This window comes from Rutidosis leptorrhynchoides, chromosome 9, assembly GCF_046630445.1.
Source record: "Rutidosis leptorrhynchoides isolate AG116_Rl617_1_P2 chromosome 9, CSIRO_AGI_Rlap_v1, whole genome shotgun sequence".
Lineage (NCBI taxonomy): Eukaryota > Viridiplantae > Streptophyta > Magnoliopsida > Asterales > Asteraceae > Rutidosis > Rutidosis leptorrhynchoides.
In genome coordinates this window covers 120,482,316-120,498,640 of record NC_092341.1, presented here as the reverse complement: position 1 = coordinate 120,498,640, position 16,325 = coordinate 120,482,316, and the positions used below count along the sequence as shown (strand labels likewise).

Genomic DNA, 16,325 nt, shown 5'->3' with positions numbered 1-16,325 from the left:
GAGCTCCGAAAGCAGTGTAACCGGGATGGACCAACCTATCAGTCATCATCTGTTCTAGATAGATTGGGGATGAGTTCGTAGCTAACTCAGTCATTGGTGGCAAGAAGAAGGCGATCCCTTCCACCCACCACATTCACCTCTCGGCGAAGAACCTGAAGCACTTACCGGCGAACCAGTCCGAAACACCATTTACACCCTCATTTCCCGAGTATCCCGCCACGATTGTATATTATCTAAACTTCTAAATCTTATTCATCCGCTCGTTCCGACCGCCAATCATCCCGGTATACTAGCAGAAGTCAACGAGCTTCGCGCTCGAGTAGTGACTTTGGAGAATATGGTGCACAACTTACAGGCATCACAGGCACCATCAACATCAGCATCAACAGTACCATTACCACTACCAACAACAACCGCATCTTGAACATCAACTTCACAATTTGTCCCCCGAGCATCAACGACATACGCCCAGTAGATATCAAGGAATACCAACAACAACAAACGATGAAGTATTAATTCATAACTTCGTCGGAGAAACATTCTACGGCGAGCATGTAATTTCTAAAGTTTAGAGATTATCTATTCTAGCCTTAACCGTAAATCAAATGAGTTTAATAGTATATTAACTCATTAAATCTGTATTACATCTGAAGAAAATATATATATACATATATTTTCATAAAGACTGTAATAAAATTCTCTTGTACAAAATATTACTTGTGAAATTTTTTAACGGGTAGGTAATACCCGAGAGATATATAAATTCACAATTAATATGTTACATTCTTCAAATCTGATTCAGCAATCACCAACTATATTCACTACTTTCACAATAATATACATTCTTTTATAGAAATCAAAACAACCATACTCATTCAAATCCAATTACATATTCTGATTTTGAAACCTCAGAATTCAATTTGAGATATAACCGGTATCATCACTCTTAGATTCTTACATCTTTCAAAGCTATACTTTGACTTCAAAACTGTGATAGAACATCATTTTTATTCATAAAACCCAGAAAAATATTTGTAACATTCAAAATCCTAGAACATCATATGAATATTAACGATTACAATCTATGTTCAAATCCCTCGAAATTCCTGAAGATACTTCAAATAATGAATCATCGAGATGATGATCCAACCACATGTTACCCACAGTCATGCACATGAAAAACTCTTGAAACCAAAGTCATAGTTTAACACGTACCCGCCTCAGATCCTTTGGCATTTATTAGCAAAAATAACTTTACGATTCCTTTTCAAAATAGCAAATTTTGTCACAGCTCCAGTAGGTCAACTTTGACTTTTCAGTCGGACTAAACTTATTATAACCTTGATATATACGTTGCCATCGTTATCGGGGAATATTTTGTATTCCACCATATTATCAGTAGATGTACCAGCAACTTTGGCTTTAGTCTCTCTGAAAAATATCTATATTATTCATGAAAACCCATCATCTACTCATCCGCATCTTGTCACAAGAATTGCCATACCAATTACCGAGAATCAGCAATCAGTATTTTGAAATCTCGCAGCGTTTCTACTTCAACAGTTATATATATACATATAACATCTATCTCCTAAACTTACATACTTCGAATGTTAAGTTTCTGAAAAGCACCCTAAAACTGCGAACTAGTTCCCAAAATTTTGAAAAATGTCGATGAAGCAGCAAAAACTGTAAACGAACTTAACAGTAAAAAGTTTGATGATAAAGAATAGTTTGTTAGCAAATTTCAGAAAAAGAGAAGGTTTAGAACTGGAAAACGGATTAAGCAAAGTATGAAGGAGGCTGTGGATAAATCACAAAGACTAAACCTGCCTTCAAAGAATACAAATGATTCGGTATCTGCTGAAGTCATTAACGAATACCTTGCTCCTGACTCTAAACCCCTATGAACAATATTCTTCATCATCCTCTAATATTAGAAATTCTAAGATATCATCATATCTTTCATTATAAATATCCTCGATATTTCTGAAGATATTTTCATGACTAATCTTATCTTAAATCACCTATCTCTTCGCGCTATCTGTGTTACATCATAAAAGAAACTATTTTAGTTTCTAAATTCTGAACCCTTCAAATTTAAAGTATGAATGTATTTGAAGTAATGTCGGGAATTGATGCATGAGTTAGTATAATATAATGACACTTGATCAACGTGATTATATTACAATAAGTCATACTGAGTTTCTAATGGAACGTGATGATTCACAGATCATAACGTCATCATGTGCCATGTTACACGACTCTTACATTCTATCTAATCTCCAAACATATCGAGAACATATCTTCCTGATAGTTCTATCTTTCTCTTGAATTCTAGTAATTTGATTAATCAAGATCGTGCTACTTCAATTTCTTTCTTAGAACATTAGTTATGTTCACTCCGAAATTCATATCTACGAATTCTGGACCATTATTCGTTTCACTTAAAGTCGAAAAGAGAAAACAAAAGTATGATTTAAGAAAGAAAGAATTGAAAGTATGAGCTGTGAAAATAAGGAAACGAAGGGGGTGAATTTATAGTGAAATATCCGACAGAACAATCGAAACAGATTATCGCATTTAACCAAAGAGGATTCTAATTTCCTTAATTACCGAAGAATCAAATCTTATTACGAAGATTTTCTCTAAATCCCTTGAATGAAATTCACCATGACTACGTCAAAAGTTAAATCTCTATCTCAATCTTTTGTGATAGCTTCACTCGTACGCTTCAAATAATCGAATTATTTTATCCATATTACTCAATGATGATAAACTCTATTTATCAACTCATTTTTGTCATGAAAACATTTTTATTATTAGCCATGACGACCTCAATCAAATTTCGGGACGAAATTTCTTTAACGGGTAGGTACTGTGACGACCCAGAAATTTTCGACCAAATTTAAACTTAATCTTTATATATTTTCGACACGATAAGCAAAGTCTATAATGTTGAGTCTCAAAAATTTTGAACTGTTTCATATATTCATTAACCTTCGACTGCTCTCGACGATTCACGAACCACTATTTGTAAATAGATACATATATATTTAAATATATGAATTTGAAATATAAATTGAAATATTATATGACCTAATTGTTAGAACTAATAATGTAAAATAAAATAATATATAATAACTATTATTTAAAAGGTATCTATATATAAATGAAGTATATTGAATATATATATATATATATATATATATATATATATATATATATATATATATATATATATATATATATATATATATATATATATATATATATATTCGAATTTATTTTGTAATCGACAGTAACACTCAATTATAATTCGATCGATATTAAACGAGTTAAAAACGAATATATGTGATTTTAAAATAAACGGTGATTCGAAAATGAGTTGTATAAATTTTAGGCTTACTAAAAAATGTATTTAGAAACTATTGGTTAAGTTTTAACACTTTTTATATTTCACCCATAAATGAGAGGGACAGTTGATGTAATTTTTATTTAATAAATTAATGATCGAATTTTATATCATAATGACCAAAATAAATAAATATAGTTAATTTAAAAATTTGGGATTTTTTTCTGAAAGACTTTTATCCGCCACTAATTATTATAACACCCCTGATTTTTTATTTATTTTAATATACAGCGGAAGTCCTGTTTATAAAATGTATTAATTATGTAAAAGACATCTCGATTACATGTCAGTATATAATAATAAATATTAAAAGTCCATTACAGATATTAACAGTAAAACCGGGTGTTATGTTAAATACGACACTAGTGATAAAAACACGACATCAGAGTTTCGACTTGTCAAACATATCTTCCAGCATCCCATCTTCACCCTGATATCTAGCATACAAAACTTAACCTGCAAAGGGTGGAAATGTGGGGGATTAGCACAGCTGCTAAGTGAATGGAATCTATCTAACGGATCAAGTCTAAGCATCAATCCAGCAACCACATAAAAGTATGCTAACGTCCTTACAGCATACAAATAAATAAAACGGCAATATGAGGATCGGCGGCTTATACGAGCACACGACTCCTAGCTGATTAGGCTAGAGTCTATCGATAGTCCTCGCTACTCGATTCACAGCATAGTCATTCGGACGCAGGGGATGCGTCATTCAAACTATACTCCACAATCAGTAGCCTTTGGACCCAACTTCCCCAGGATCGGTTAACCTCATACGGACTCTAACCTCCCTAGGCTTGGTTATGAGTCCCCAGCCTCCCCAGGCCCGGCTGGCGTCAAACACAGTGCACATAATATCACACAATATCATCAACATGTAATAATTCACTAACATGTTAACCATTATCTAAACATGGCAATCGGATATAACACTAATCTAATAAATAGAGTAAACAACAGTAGCAAGTCTTGCTACTCAAACTCTACCCGGAGATAGACCCACTCACTGATTGCCAGCAAAACTCGGTAGTCTAATGTCACCGAGTCTTCTCCTCGTCTTAATCACCTGAGAATAAACACTAAACAAGTTAGTAAACCGTACCAAATTTACTAACTACTTTACATTCTATATATACACCATATATATATATATATATATATATATATATATATATATATATATACATACACTTACACATATATATACATATATACATACACTATATATATAAATCTATATACACTTACACATATACATATCACTTAATTCATTCAAATAGGTCGACAGTCAAAACGGGCGATCGCGTATATCTATATATATGCACATGTGTATATATATATATATATATATATATATATATATATATATATATATATATATATATATATATATGTGTGTGTGTGTGTGTGTGTGTGTGTGTGTGTGTGTATGTGTGTGTGTGTGTGTGCAGACACAATGCCAAGTCACACAAATGGGTCAACTGGACACTAATGGCCCAAATGGATCATAATTTTCTCATTTTAACCCAAATAAGCTCAGAACCCATTTTAAAATATTGAAACATGCATATACACTTAACACGACCTCGTGTACGTATCACAACCTACAAATACCCATTTTGACACAATATAATCCAAGAGGGTCAAACATGGTCAAACGGGGTCAAACGGGCGAACAAACCAACACACGAACCATAAAACAAGTATACGGGTCATCGGGTTCCGTCCACGCCAAGCCGCTGCGCGTCACGGTGGGTGAACCGCAACATAGCAGCAGCATATAAGGCTGCAAACAGCAGCTCCGACTGCAAATTTGTAGCAGAAACTGCCCCACGCAGCAGCGCAAAATAGTAGCAGCAATGTAGCTGATGTCCCTCTCGTTTTCGCCCACAAAAATCGAGTTTCGAGCAATTTTTTAACCATTTAAAATGATAATAATCAAGCACATACATACAACAACAATAATCTAGCATTCCACAAGCAAAATAACACACTTATACAATTTTAACCCAAAATTAAGCTAACAAATGGGTCATGGTCTTACGATGGGGAAACCGAATCAAACATAATTTATACTAATGGGTCGAGGTCCAAACTATCAAATTAAACCGTCCCGGGTACTAAAAAATGACAACCACCGCCACCGATCGCCAACCACCACCGCTAGCCACCAGCTGCAGCCGGCAGCAGCGGTCAGCCGCCCAGAAATAGCAGCAACAGCAGCTTTTAACTGCTGTCCGCCCATTTGTGCACCCCCAAATTCTATGTTCCTTGCAATTTAAGGCCAAATACAAGTGTACATACAACTACTAATAATTATCTAACATCAATCTAGCATTTAACAAGTAATTTCATCAACAAAATCAAAGAATCAATCACCAATTGTATCATTTAATATTTATATCAAGAACCCTAAATTTAACATGAATCAAATACAAAATTAAATACAAAATTACAGAGACAAACCTTGTTGCTAGATGTTAGAGATGCAAGAAATCCGAAATATAAAACTTGAATTCATCATCTTCTTCATTAATTAAAGCTAGGGTTATGGTGGTGGTGTTTGGTCACGATGGGAACAAGAAGAGGGAAAGGGAAATACCATTTGCTTTAAACTTGCAACTATTAATTCATCATATTCATCAATTTAGAACTAGGATTCATGTATGTGTGTGTGTGTTTGATCGATAGAAACAAGGGAAGGGGAAGAAAACCACGAGCTGTACCAATATAAAAAGAGGGGCGGTCTTTTGTTTATTAAAAGGGTATTAATCTCATACCCGATAAAACACGATTATTTACCTGAGTTAAGAAACGTAACCCATCATGGTCGGGAGCCCAAACGAAGTCCAAAATTAATAAATAAAATATTTCTGTGACCCTTGTCACAAAACGCACTCACTGAACTAATAATTAATTAAATACACCCAATAATTAATTATTTCATTAGAATGCTCTTTAAAACACTAAACGGACAAAAAGGGCAAAATAGGTAATTTCACCTAGGCCCGACATCAGGATGTTACAATTATCAACGGAGCACGAAATAGCAGCCGGGAATAAACGTCGGTAGGAATATATCCAAAATACAGCTGGTTTCACGTTTTTATTCTGTTGCCACCTTTTTACTTATTTTAATATCTCTATGATTAGTGATATATACCATCACCAAATGAGTTTGGCAAACAAAAATCTAACAAGTAACACATTCCTTTTTCTTCTTGCCCAACTCAATACGAGATTGTCCAACCACACCACCGGCCATCTTCAACATGTTCACCACCTTCGGTTGTACCCTTGCCGAGACCCAACACCACCACTTTTGTTATCTTCATCAAACACAATGATCAACCACCATCCTCAACCACCACCGCCACTTTATAATCATCACCGGGAACTATCACCACCTCACGATCACCATGTACCACCATAAATCAATAACTACCTCTCTCTCACTCCTTATCTCTCTCTTAATCTCCATCATAAATCACCATGTTTTCTGCTTCTCCTCGATGATTACAGCTGCAGTCTTGTTACTACTTGTTTAGTTTCTATCGACAAGAAATTCCATAACTCATCTTCGAACACCTTAAACACCATAACTTAACCACGAACGACCACAACCTACATACCACCTTTGTTGACCACCACACTGCCATTCTTCTTCGTAGCTGCTACTGCAACCCACTACTGTTGCTGCTTATTTCTTTTAGGGTTCAATCATACCTCAAGTAAACAACGTCACTGCTACTTTATTTTTCTGTTTTTAGTCGATAAAGATGATGATGATTTAATAAAGATATGTTTTATTTAAACCACCAAATACACCCTTGTTGTCTTTTTACTTCCTTCATGAACCACTACAAACCCAATCCCACTTCTAATTACTTTCTGTTTCTAATATACGAACGACCCAAACTTGATCACCCAAACTGCTGCTACGCGTATGTAATTCTGTCTTCTATTTCCCATTCGAATTCCTCACCAACACCACAACACTGCTACTCTTTTTCTTCTATTTTGATCGAATGATCAACAACCTCATAACCAAAGCACCCTCCTTTCGTTAATTCCTGAACTATCCCGGCACCCTAATAATCAACATGTTTAACCGCCTTCTGTTTTCATTTTCTGTTTGCAGCCCAAGACACAACATGTGACTTGTTGCTATTAACATATGAACAACCAAGCCACCCTCGCCGTAGACTACTGCAACGGCCACTTTGTGATTTCGTAATTTTTTTGCTCAACCGTGAACAACCATCGATGCATCCTTTTGTGTGATATTTATTATGATAAAGTTAATGATAATCGAGAACATGTCAATTTAATACGAGTAAAGTGATAGATTGGTTTAACTTTTCTAAAGCTTCGGCCCACACATAGTCTCCAATGCAAAAAGAGAAAGCTTGATAATGTGACTACAACTGACACTGTGTCAATCACTTTAAACTTGTGGGGCGATCAGTTAGTGGAGGGGCCAACATCGAATCAATTGAGGTACATGCGTGTCTGCCAGTTTTCTCTATTTTGCTTCTAAAGAAAACCACTCAATTAAGAACCGAACCCATGAAGGCACCACAGCCACGTTCTATACTTTTAAAATAAATCGAACCCCACTAATCTCTATCCATGATAAATTAGAACATGTAGTACTCTTTTGAATTCATTTAAACAAGTATATGTACGTGAACTTGGGCCCCAACTTATCAATTATGTTTCCCGTTTCCTACTCAACGACAAACTTTAAAGAAACAACTCTACTTGTTTAGTTCATTAGAGGAGTGGGAATACTATAAGCATTGATGATTCATTAAATTGCTTCCTGACCGAAAAATAAAATTATGGGGTTTCAGTTTAATAAATAGGATATACATGGGCATTATTTCCAACGTGTGCTCATGAGACTATGGTTGGTCCGTATTTTCTATTCTTGGGCTTGGAAACTGCCTATGGGCCGAAAGAGATGCAGGCCAAGAAGAGATGATCATAAATGTTGAGAAATGGAAACGGTCTTTATACATATTAAATAAATAAAAACAAGGGATAATAAGAGAAAGGGATAAACGGAGCAGTGGTTGAGTATAGTGTTGGGCGAACCGGAGGTCGTGGTTTCGAGCTTGGGCAGAGGCATATTTTTTTTTTGGAAACCTTTTAAGGTAGTCTTAATTATTATTATTATTATTATTATTATTATTATTATTATTATTATTATTATTATTATTATTATTATTATTATTATTATTATTATTATTATTATTATTATTATTATTATTATTATAAGTATTATTATTATTATTATTATTATTATTATTATTACTATTATTATTATTATTACTAGAAAAAGTATTATTATTATTATTAATGTCATTAACATTATTATTATCACAAATATTATTATTATTATTATTATTAACATATGACTTTTTATTTATTTTTAGTAATATTATCTTTATTATTAATATAACTATAGGTATAAATATTAAAATACAAAATAAATATATATAACTTTTAAAATAACAAATATATGACTAAACTAAATAAATAATATATATATAAACTGGTTTGATTATTATTACATGTTAACTATATGTTTTAATATATATATAAATGATATAGGTTCATGAATCTGAGGCCAACCCTGCACTTGTTCAGTACCGTCATATGCATAATTACTACAAAATATAGTATTGTGAGTTCATTTGCTCCCTTTTACTCTTTACATTTTTGGGACTGAGAATACATGCGCTGTTTTACAACTGCTTTATTAAATGCTTTTGAAATATATTTTGAGCTGAGAATACATGAAATATTTTTATAAATGTTTGACGAGATAGACACAAGCAAAACATTCCTCGAATGAATTATTATGCAGACAGAAGTTCTGTGGATTATTATTGAATTAGTTAGACGTTATAATTGCCACTAATTGTTGTGAATATTTTCCCCTTATTATTATTGCTTGGTAACCTAAGAATTAGAATCGGGTATGGCCCTAATTCACGCGAATCCTAAAGGTAGCTACCGGGTTTAACACCCCCACCCAGAATATTCACTAGACGGAAGAGCTAGTGGGCTTGGTGTTTAGTACTTCGAGGTTTATTATTATTATACAGACGAGATATTCTATTTTGGGGATATTATTGATACGCATTATATGTTAAGGTCGGTTACCAAGCCAAGCAATGAATGAAAAGTGAATGCTATGTATTGAGATAATGATTTTATACACAGGTTATGTGTATGATGTTTTGTACACGAGATATGTGTACGGTTACTAAGATTTATGAAAATGGTTTCGTACACGAGAAAGGTGTACTGTATTTAAAAGATATCGCATGTACATTACAGGTGGGTATAGGATTCGGGCCCATTTGTTCCATGCACATTTAAATCTTGTGGTCTATCAAAATTACAGAATTTTATTGTTTTATGATAAACTTATGAACTCACCAACCTTTTGGTTGACACTTTAAAGCATGTTTATTCTCAGGTATGAAAGAAATCTTCCGCTGTGCTTATTACATGGAGTCGTTCATGGCATATAGAGGTCAGAACCTCGCAATGGGATCAACTGTTGAAGACTTCGTCCAGATGGATTAGGACGGGTCACTACAGGTCGTCATACCCAGATTGACTTTTTGATCATTCGTAAAGGGGAACTTAGGACATGTAGGGACTGTAAGGCCCTTCCAGCCTTCACGTGCTCCTCACAGCATAGATTGTTGGTCATGGACCTAGTCACCAGGGGAAGAGTTGGCAGGAGGGAAAGGGTTGTGCAACATAGAATCCTTTGGAAGAACCTACATGGAGCGAAGGCAGAGACTTTTAGAGCGGCTGTTGTGGATAGATTGAGTGTAGAAGGGGATAACGTAGCCCCTACTGACGTAGACCAGATATGGAACCACATGGCGTCCACTATTAGAGAGGTGGCAAAAGAAGCTTTAGGTGTGGCATTAGGGACAGCAAGAGCCCACAAGAGTAGTAGAGAATCGTGGTGGCTTAGTGACGATGTTCAAACGAAAGTCGCATTAAAGCAGACGAGGTTTAAGGAGCTTATTACTTTTGAGGAAGGGACACCGGCAGAGAGAACTAGGGTAGATGAAAGATATAAAGAAGCTAAAAGAGAAGCAAAGAAGGCCGTGGCAATTGCAAAAGACAAAGCTTATGAAGATTTATATAGGAAACTAGACTCTAAAGAGGGAACCAATGACATATATGGAATAGCTAAAGCTAGGGAGCGAAGAGGCAGGGACTTAGTTAACATCAAATATATTAAGGACGAAGCAGGTCAAAGTATAGTGAGAGAAGACCTTATTAGAAAAAGATGGGAAGAGTATTTTGCATCCCTTTTCAGCAGGGAAAGAACAGAGCGGAACAGGGAACTCCACGAGGTTCGTGAATATCAAAACAACTGTTTCTGCACGAGGATTAACCAGGAGCAAGTTAGATCTGCCCTACGAAAGATGGGAAGAAACAAAGCTGTAGGACCAGACCAAATTCCGATTGAGGCGTGGAGGTGCCTAGAAGGCGATGGGGTTAAATTGTTGACAAACCTTTTCAACACGACGTTTAGAAGCGCAAAGATGCCTATGAAATGGAGACTCAGTGAGGTTATTCCTATTTACAAGAACAAGGGAGATGCACAAATATGTAGTAATTACATAGGCATAAAGTTACTTAGTCATACTATGAAGCTTTGGGAGAGAGTGATTGAGACGAGGCTCCGACGCGAGACAAAGGTTTCAGAGAATCAATTCGGTTTCATGCCCGGAAGTTCGTCGATGGAGGTGATTCACATCGTTAGAACCCTTGTCGAGAAATATAGGGAAAAACAAAAGAACCTACACATGGCGTTCTTAGACTTGGAAAAGGCTTATGACTGTGTCCCGCACGAGTTGATTTGGAAGACTCTTAATGTTAGGGGTGTCCCAAGTGGATATATAAGAACTATCAGAGATATGTACGAGGGGGCGAAGACTCGCGTACGTACGGTGGTAGGAAATACATAGTTTTTTCCGGTAGAGGTAGGTTTACATCAGGGATCAGCCCTTAGCCCTTATCTTTTCGCTTTAATCCTAGACAAACTAACTCGAAGGATACAAGATAACATCTCATGGTGCCTAATATTCGCCGACGATATTGTATTAGTTTCGGATTCCCATGATGAGCTTAACAGAAGGCTAGAGCAATGGAGGATCGCCCTAGAATCAAATGGCCTACGAATTAGCAGACTTAAATCGGAGTACCTTAGATGCGATTTCAAGACGAGCGTAGAAGAACAAGAGGATATAGTGTATGTTCGAATTGGGGACCAGATTTTACCTCCACAAGAGTCCTTTAGATATTTAGGCTCGATGCTTCACGAATCGGGAAGGATAGATGAGGATGTGACACATCGTATACGGGTAGGATGGTTGAAGTGGAGGACAGCGAAAGGGGTGTTATGCGACAAGAAGGTACCCCTTAAATTGAAAGGGAAATTCTACAAGGTGGCAATCAGGCCAGCCATGTTGTACGGCTCAGAGTGTTGGCCAATGACGAAAGCCCAAGAGAGGAGGATGAAGGTGGCAGAAATGAGGATACTTAGGTGGACGTGTGGTAAGACCATGCTTGATATGATATCAAATGGAGTTTTTAAGGAGAACTTGGAAGTTGGGAATATTACTAACAAGCTAAGGGAGGGACCACTTAGATGGTTCGAGCATGTTATGAGGCGCCCACTTTTAGCCCCGGTTAGGAGAGTCGAGACCCTCGTTGTTGCGGGCGGAAGGAGGAGGGGTAGACCCAAACGTAGGATGGAGGATAGATTGAAGCTTGACATGAAAGAGCTTCTACTGACGGAGGACATGACTTCTGATAGGAACTTGTGGAGGAGTAGAATTAGTATAATCGAGTAAGTTTCTTTTATTTTTTAGGCATATTAGAACTAAAATATAGGTGCATGAACCTTTTTTTTTTTTTTTTTGACGAAGCGTAGTATAAATATATTTTACAACGCATATATAACTACAACTATACTTTCTATAGCTACACTCTATATATCCATCTACATGATAATTGGTTTTACCTGCATAGTTGTACGCAATAGTTTTTATATTTCTCCGTCATATCCACATGTTATTCGATGGTCTGTATATGTATCTGCGTATAGGTTCCTGTACATATGTATATAGGTATACGTGTATATGCCGCGGTAGCTATGTATATGTTTTTAGGTTATATACATATGTATATATTTGTTTCTATATATGTATGTGTGTATGTATCTAAGTGCATGTATTTAGGTGTATGTATGCATGCCTGTATCTGTACCTATGTATATGTTTGTACATATATATATATATATATATATATATATATATATATATATATATATATATATGTATATATATATGTATATATATATATATACATACATATATATATACATGTATACATATATATATATATATATATATATATATATATATATATATATATATATATATTATATATATATATATATATACATATATATATGTATATACATATATATATACATGTATACATACATATATATATATATGTATAGATATATATATATATATACGTATATATATGTATATACATATATATATGTATGTATATATATATGTATATATATATATGTATATATATATATATGTACATACATATATATATATATATGTACATACATATATATATATATATATATGGATGTAATTAGGTTATATCTACGAATGTATCTATACGTATATGTGTTTAGGTATGGGTATTTTATATGCTTATGTGTATGTATCTATGTGCATGTATCTAGGCGTATGTATGTATGTATGTATGTATGTATGTATGTATGTATGTATGTATGTATGTATGTATGTATGTATGTATGAATGTATGCATGTATCTTTACTTAGGTATATATATCTACGAAAATACCTTTATGTATATTTGTTTATGTATTGGGATTTATACCTGCCTATGTGTGTGTGGGGGTATATATATGTGTGTATGTGTATATGTATATGTGTGTCTGGGTGTGTGGGTGTGCGGGCGGGAGGGTGGGTGTTTATTCTGCTTGTTTGTAGGCCTACTTGAAATTACATGGCTCTGCGCACTATATTATTCATGCTATTTGTCCTATTGTTATGCTTTACTTGCTATATGTGTCCTCTTTTTATGGCTACTTTGTATGGTTACATCTTCCTAGGCGCACTTAACTCTTACAGGTACGTATCATTTGCCCTCACTTTTTTGTTTGTATGAGCATTTTTGGCCGGAGGTCCTTTAGGAAGCAATCTCTTTTGCTTCTAGAGTAGAGGGAGGGAAGACCTGATCTAGTCGCGGGTTCTACCCGAGGGTGGAGTAGTGACTTCCTTCTAATCTAGGGTACGAGGAATGATTGTCTACACCCTACCTTCCCCATACCCTACTTTTGTGGGATTGAGTATTGTTGTTGTTGTTGTTGTTGTTGTTGTTGTTGTTGTTGTTGTTGTTGTATTATTGTATAAATATATAACTATAATTAATGATATTGAAATTATAGTGGGAGGGACTGTTTTAAAAAGCCGAAATGTAAGGGGGGCTGACCTGGTAATGTTGAGAAGTAGAGGGACTAAAGTAAAATTGTGCTATAATCTTGTCATATGTGCTAGAAGTCTCCAGCGAGACTTCATTCTTCTGTCTTTCATATTTATATTTTATAAACAAAATAATATGGAGAAAGAGGGAGCAGCGATGGTGATTGAGAATCAAAGAGAAGGAGCTTAAACTAGATTTAGTCACTCTTTTGTAAGTGAAATAATAGTTCTAGTCTCATTTAAAGGTATGCATATGTTTATCATGTTACTACTACTATATATAATTTAAGTTTAGGTTTATGAACCCTAGATCATATATTGAAAAGAAAGAAAGAAATAAATTGCATGAGTATGTATATGCATCAGATAGTATATGTATGTTTATGGCTGTAAGGAAAAGTCGATTGAAATAAATTAGGGTTCTTGACATGAACCCTAATTATAAGAAATGGGGAAAACGAATAAAATAGGCGTAGTAATGATTTAAGTATGTTTATATGATAACTAGTGACAAAAATCATAATATAATGGACAGATTGTGGCTCTTCATATGAACCTAATTCATAAATTGAGAATGATAAAAGGGTGTGAACTAAGACATAAGCTCTAGTTGTTTAAATAAGGGAAATGGATAAAATGGTAAAAGAGGGTTAGGAAGTTTGCAGTTAGCTACTTAATTATACTTGATTATATAGAAGGTTAAACTATATATGTTTAATCTTTTATATTGATGCTATTTAAGCCATGTGTGTGTATGTTAAATGTTGCTATATGTTGCAATTGTAGGTAAAAAGGAAGGAAGGAAGGAAATCACCTTGATCTTGAATGCTTATTATCATTGAGATTCTAATTGCTACCATAGTGGTTTAACAAAGGTGAGTTTGTATGTGGAATTAAATAGGGTTCGTAGTTAGGTGAGTTAATTATAGATTCACCTAATTGCGAGATGGTTTAGTTACTTTTATGTGCTAACCATATTGATGTTATGCTATGTTGTTATGTTATATTTGGCATCATAAGGAATATGTATATGGATCATGGATGTCTTTGACATCATTTGGATTATGTTATGGATTATGGATACATTGGCCAATGTTATCAATATGTGGATTATGATTCCTATGATTGCCTTTGATGATATGTGGATTATGATAAGTGTTGCCTATTTGATTTCTCATACTACTCACTAAGCTTTCATGCTTACCTGATAGTTGTTGACATGTTTTATAGCTACAAAAGTTAAAGAAGTAAAAATTGGTCATAGAGAAGGAAAAGAACAAGCTAGTGATTAGAGTGGATCACATATTGTAAGTGCTACCCAAAGTCTCCCTTTTGAATTGCCGTTTTGCGCTTAGCTTGAAAGGATGCCCATGTTTTGGTTTAAAAGTCAAGAATGTCAAGTTGGTAACATGGTTATGTAAAAGTAAACTTATAAAATTGTAAAACGTCTTTTGGTTAAATATGATGTTGATGTTGATGTTGATGTTGATATGTATGAATTTAGTTAGATTAAGATCCTTTTGGATTGGATATGTAAGTTTGAAGGTAATTATAACGGTTGTGTAAATGTTACATATAAATGTTAAGTGGATTGTTGGAAAAAAAAAAATAAAAAAATAAAAAATAAAAAAAATAAAAAATAAAAAACTGTGTTATAAGGGCGTTTCACGGTGATATGAGGGAAATAGTTTTGTATGTTTTATGGAATCATGTATATGAGGGAAATATTTTTAAACAGGAGATGAATCATAAAGATACCGAGATATAGTAAAACTTAAATTGAAAATGTGTTTTATCAAAAAAAAAAAAAAAATGTGACAAAATATCAGGAAAGAAAGATGAAAATGGGAAATGAATAGGCTAAATTGGAAATGTATTAGACATTTAATAAAAAAACGCTTTGCTGCGGAGTTGTTTTCATCTTAACAATCGATTAATTGAACATTTAAAGAAATTGTGATGTGGTCCAGCGGTTGGTGGCCTATTTCCTTTAGGGGAGGTCAGGAGTTCGACTCCCGTTGACCACATATTAAAAATACAATTTCATCCCTGCCATGAAATATCCACTCATGGCACCTTTTTCATATCGTTTGGGGGTAAAAGGGAGGAGGTTTTACTTGGTCGTGCCCTTGAATCGGTTTCAAGGTTTCCTCCCGGGCAGTGATGGGGGCGGGGTTATTATCGCTGCATTGGCATAGTTGAAACGGGAGATGATCGCAGCGGGTGATTTAGTTCCCCTCTGTTCAAAAAATTGAACGTTTTAAAAAAAGTTAACGGTCAGATAATTAAACGATAAAAAAACGGAAGGACAAATGAAGTATAAG

The 16,325-nt window shown here is 34.5% G+C and overlaps 1 protein-coding gene and 1 long non-coding RNA gene across 2 annotated transcripts; both read left to right on the top strand.

The window, feature by feature from the left end:
- The first annotated feature begins 10,149 nt into the window (after positions 1-10,149).
- On the top strand, positions 10,150-11,430 carry LOC139868355 (uncharacterized). The gene is made up of 2 exons (XM_071856688.1): positions 10,150-11,093; positions 11,247-11,430. The coding sequence occupies exons 1-2, from the start codon at positions 10,150-10,152 to the stop codon at positions 11,428-11,430; spliced, it is 1,128 nt and encodes a 375-aa protein (XP_071712789.1).
- Positions 11,431-14,111: 2,681 nt separating this feature from the next.
- Positions 14,112-15,555, top strand: LOC139867702 (uncharacterized). The gene is made up of 3 exons (XR_011765922.1): positions 14,112-14,246; positions 14,788-14,876; positions 15,232-15,555. It is a non-coding gene; the product is annotated as an uncharacterized lncRNA (long non-coding RNA).
- Positions 15,556-16,325: the final 770 nt, after the last annotated feature.

Excerpts from the sequence above, each read along its gene's own strand:
- LOC139868355 (XM_071856688.1), top strand. The coding sequence starts at position 10,150 with ATGGACCTAGTCACCAGGGGAAGAGTTGGCAGGAGGGAAAGGGTTGTG. Across the intron at positions 11,094-11,246 it reads AGTAATTACATAGGCATAAA|GGAAAAACAAAAGAACCTAC; the intron begins GTTACTTAGTCA and ends CGAGAAATATAG.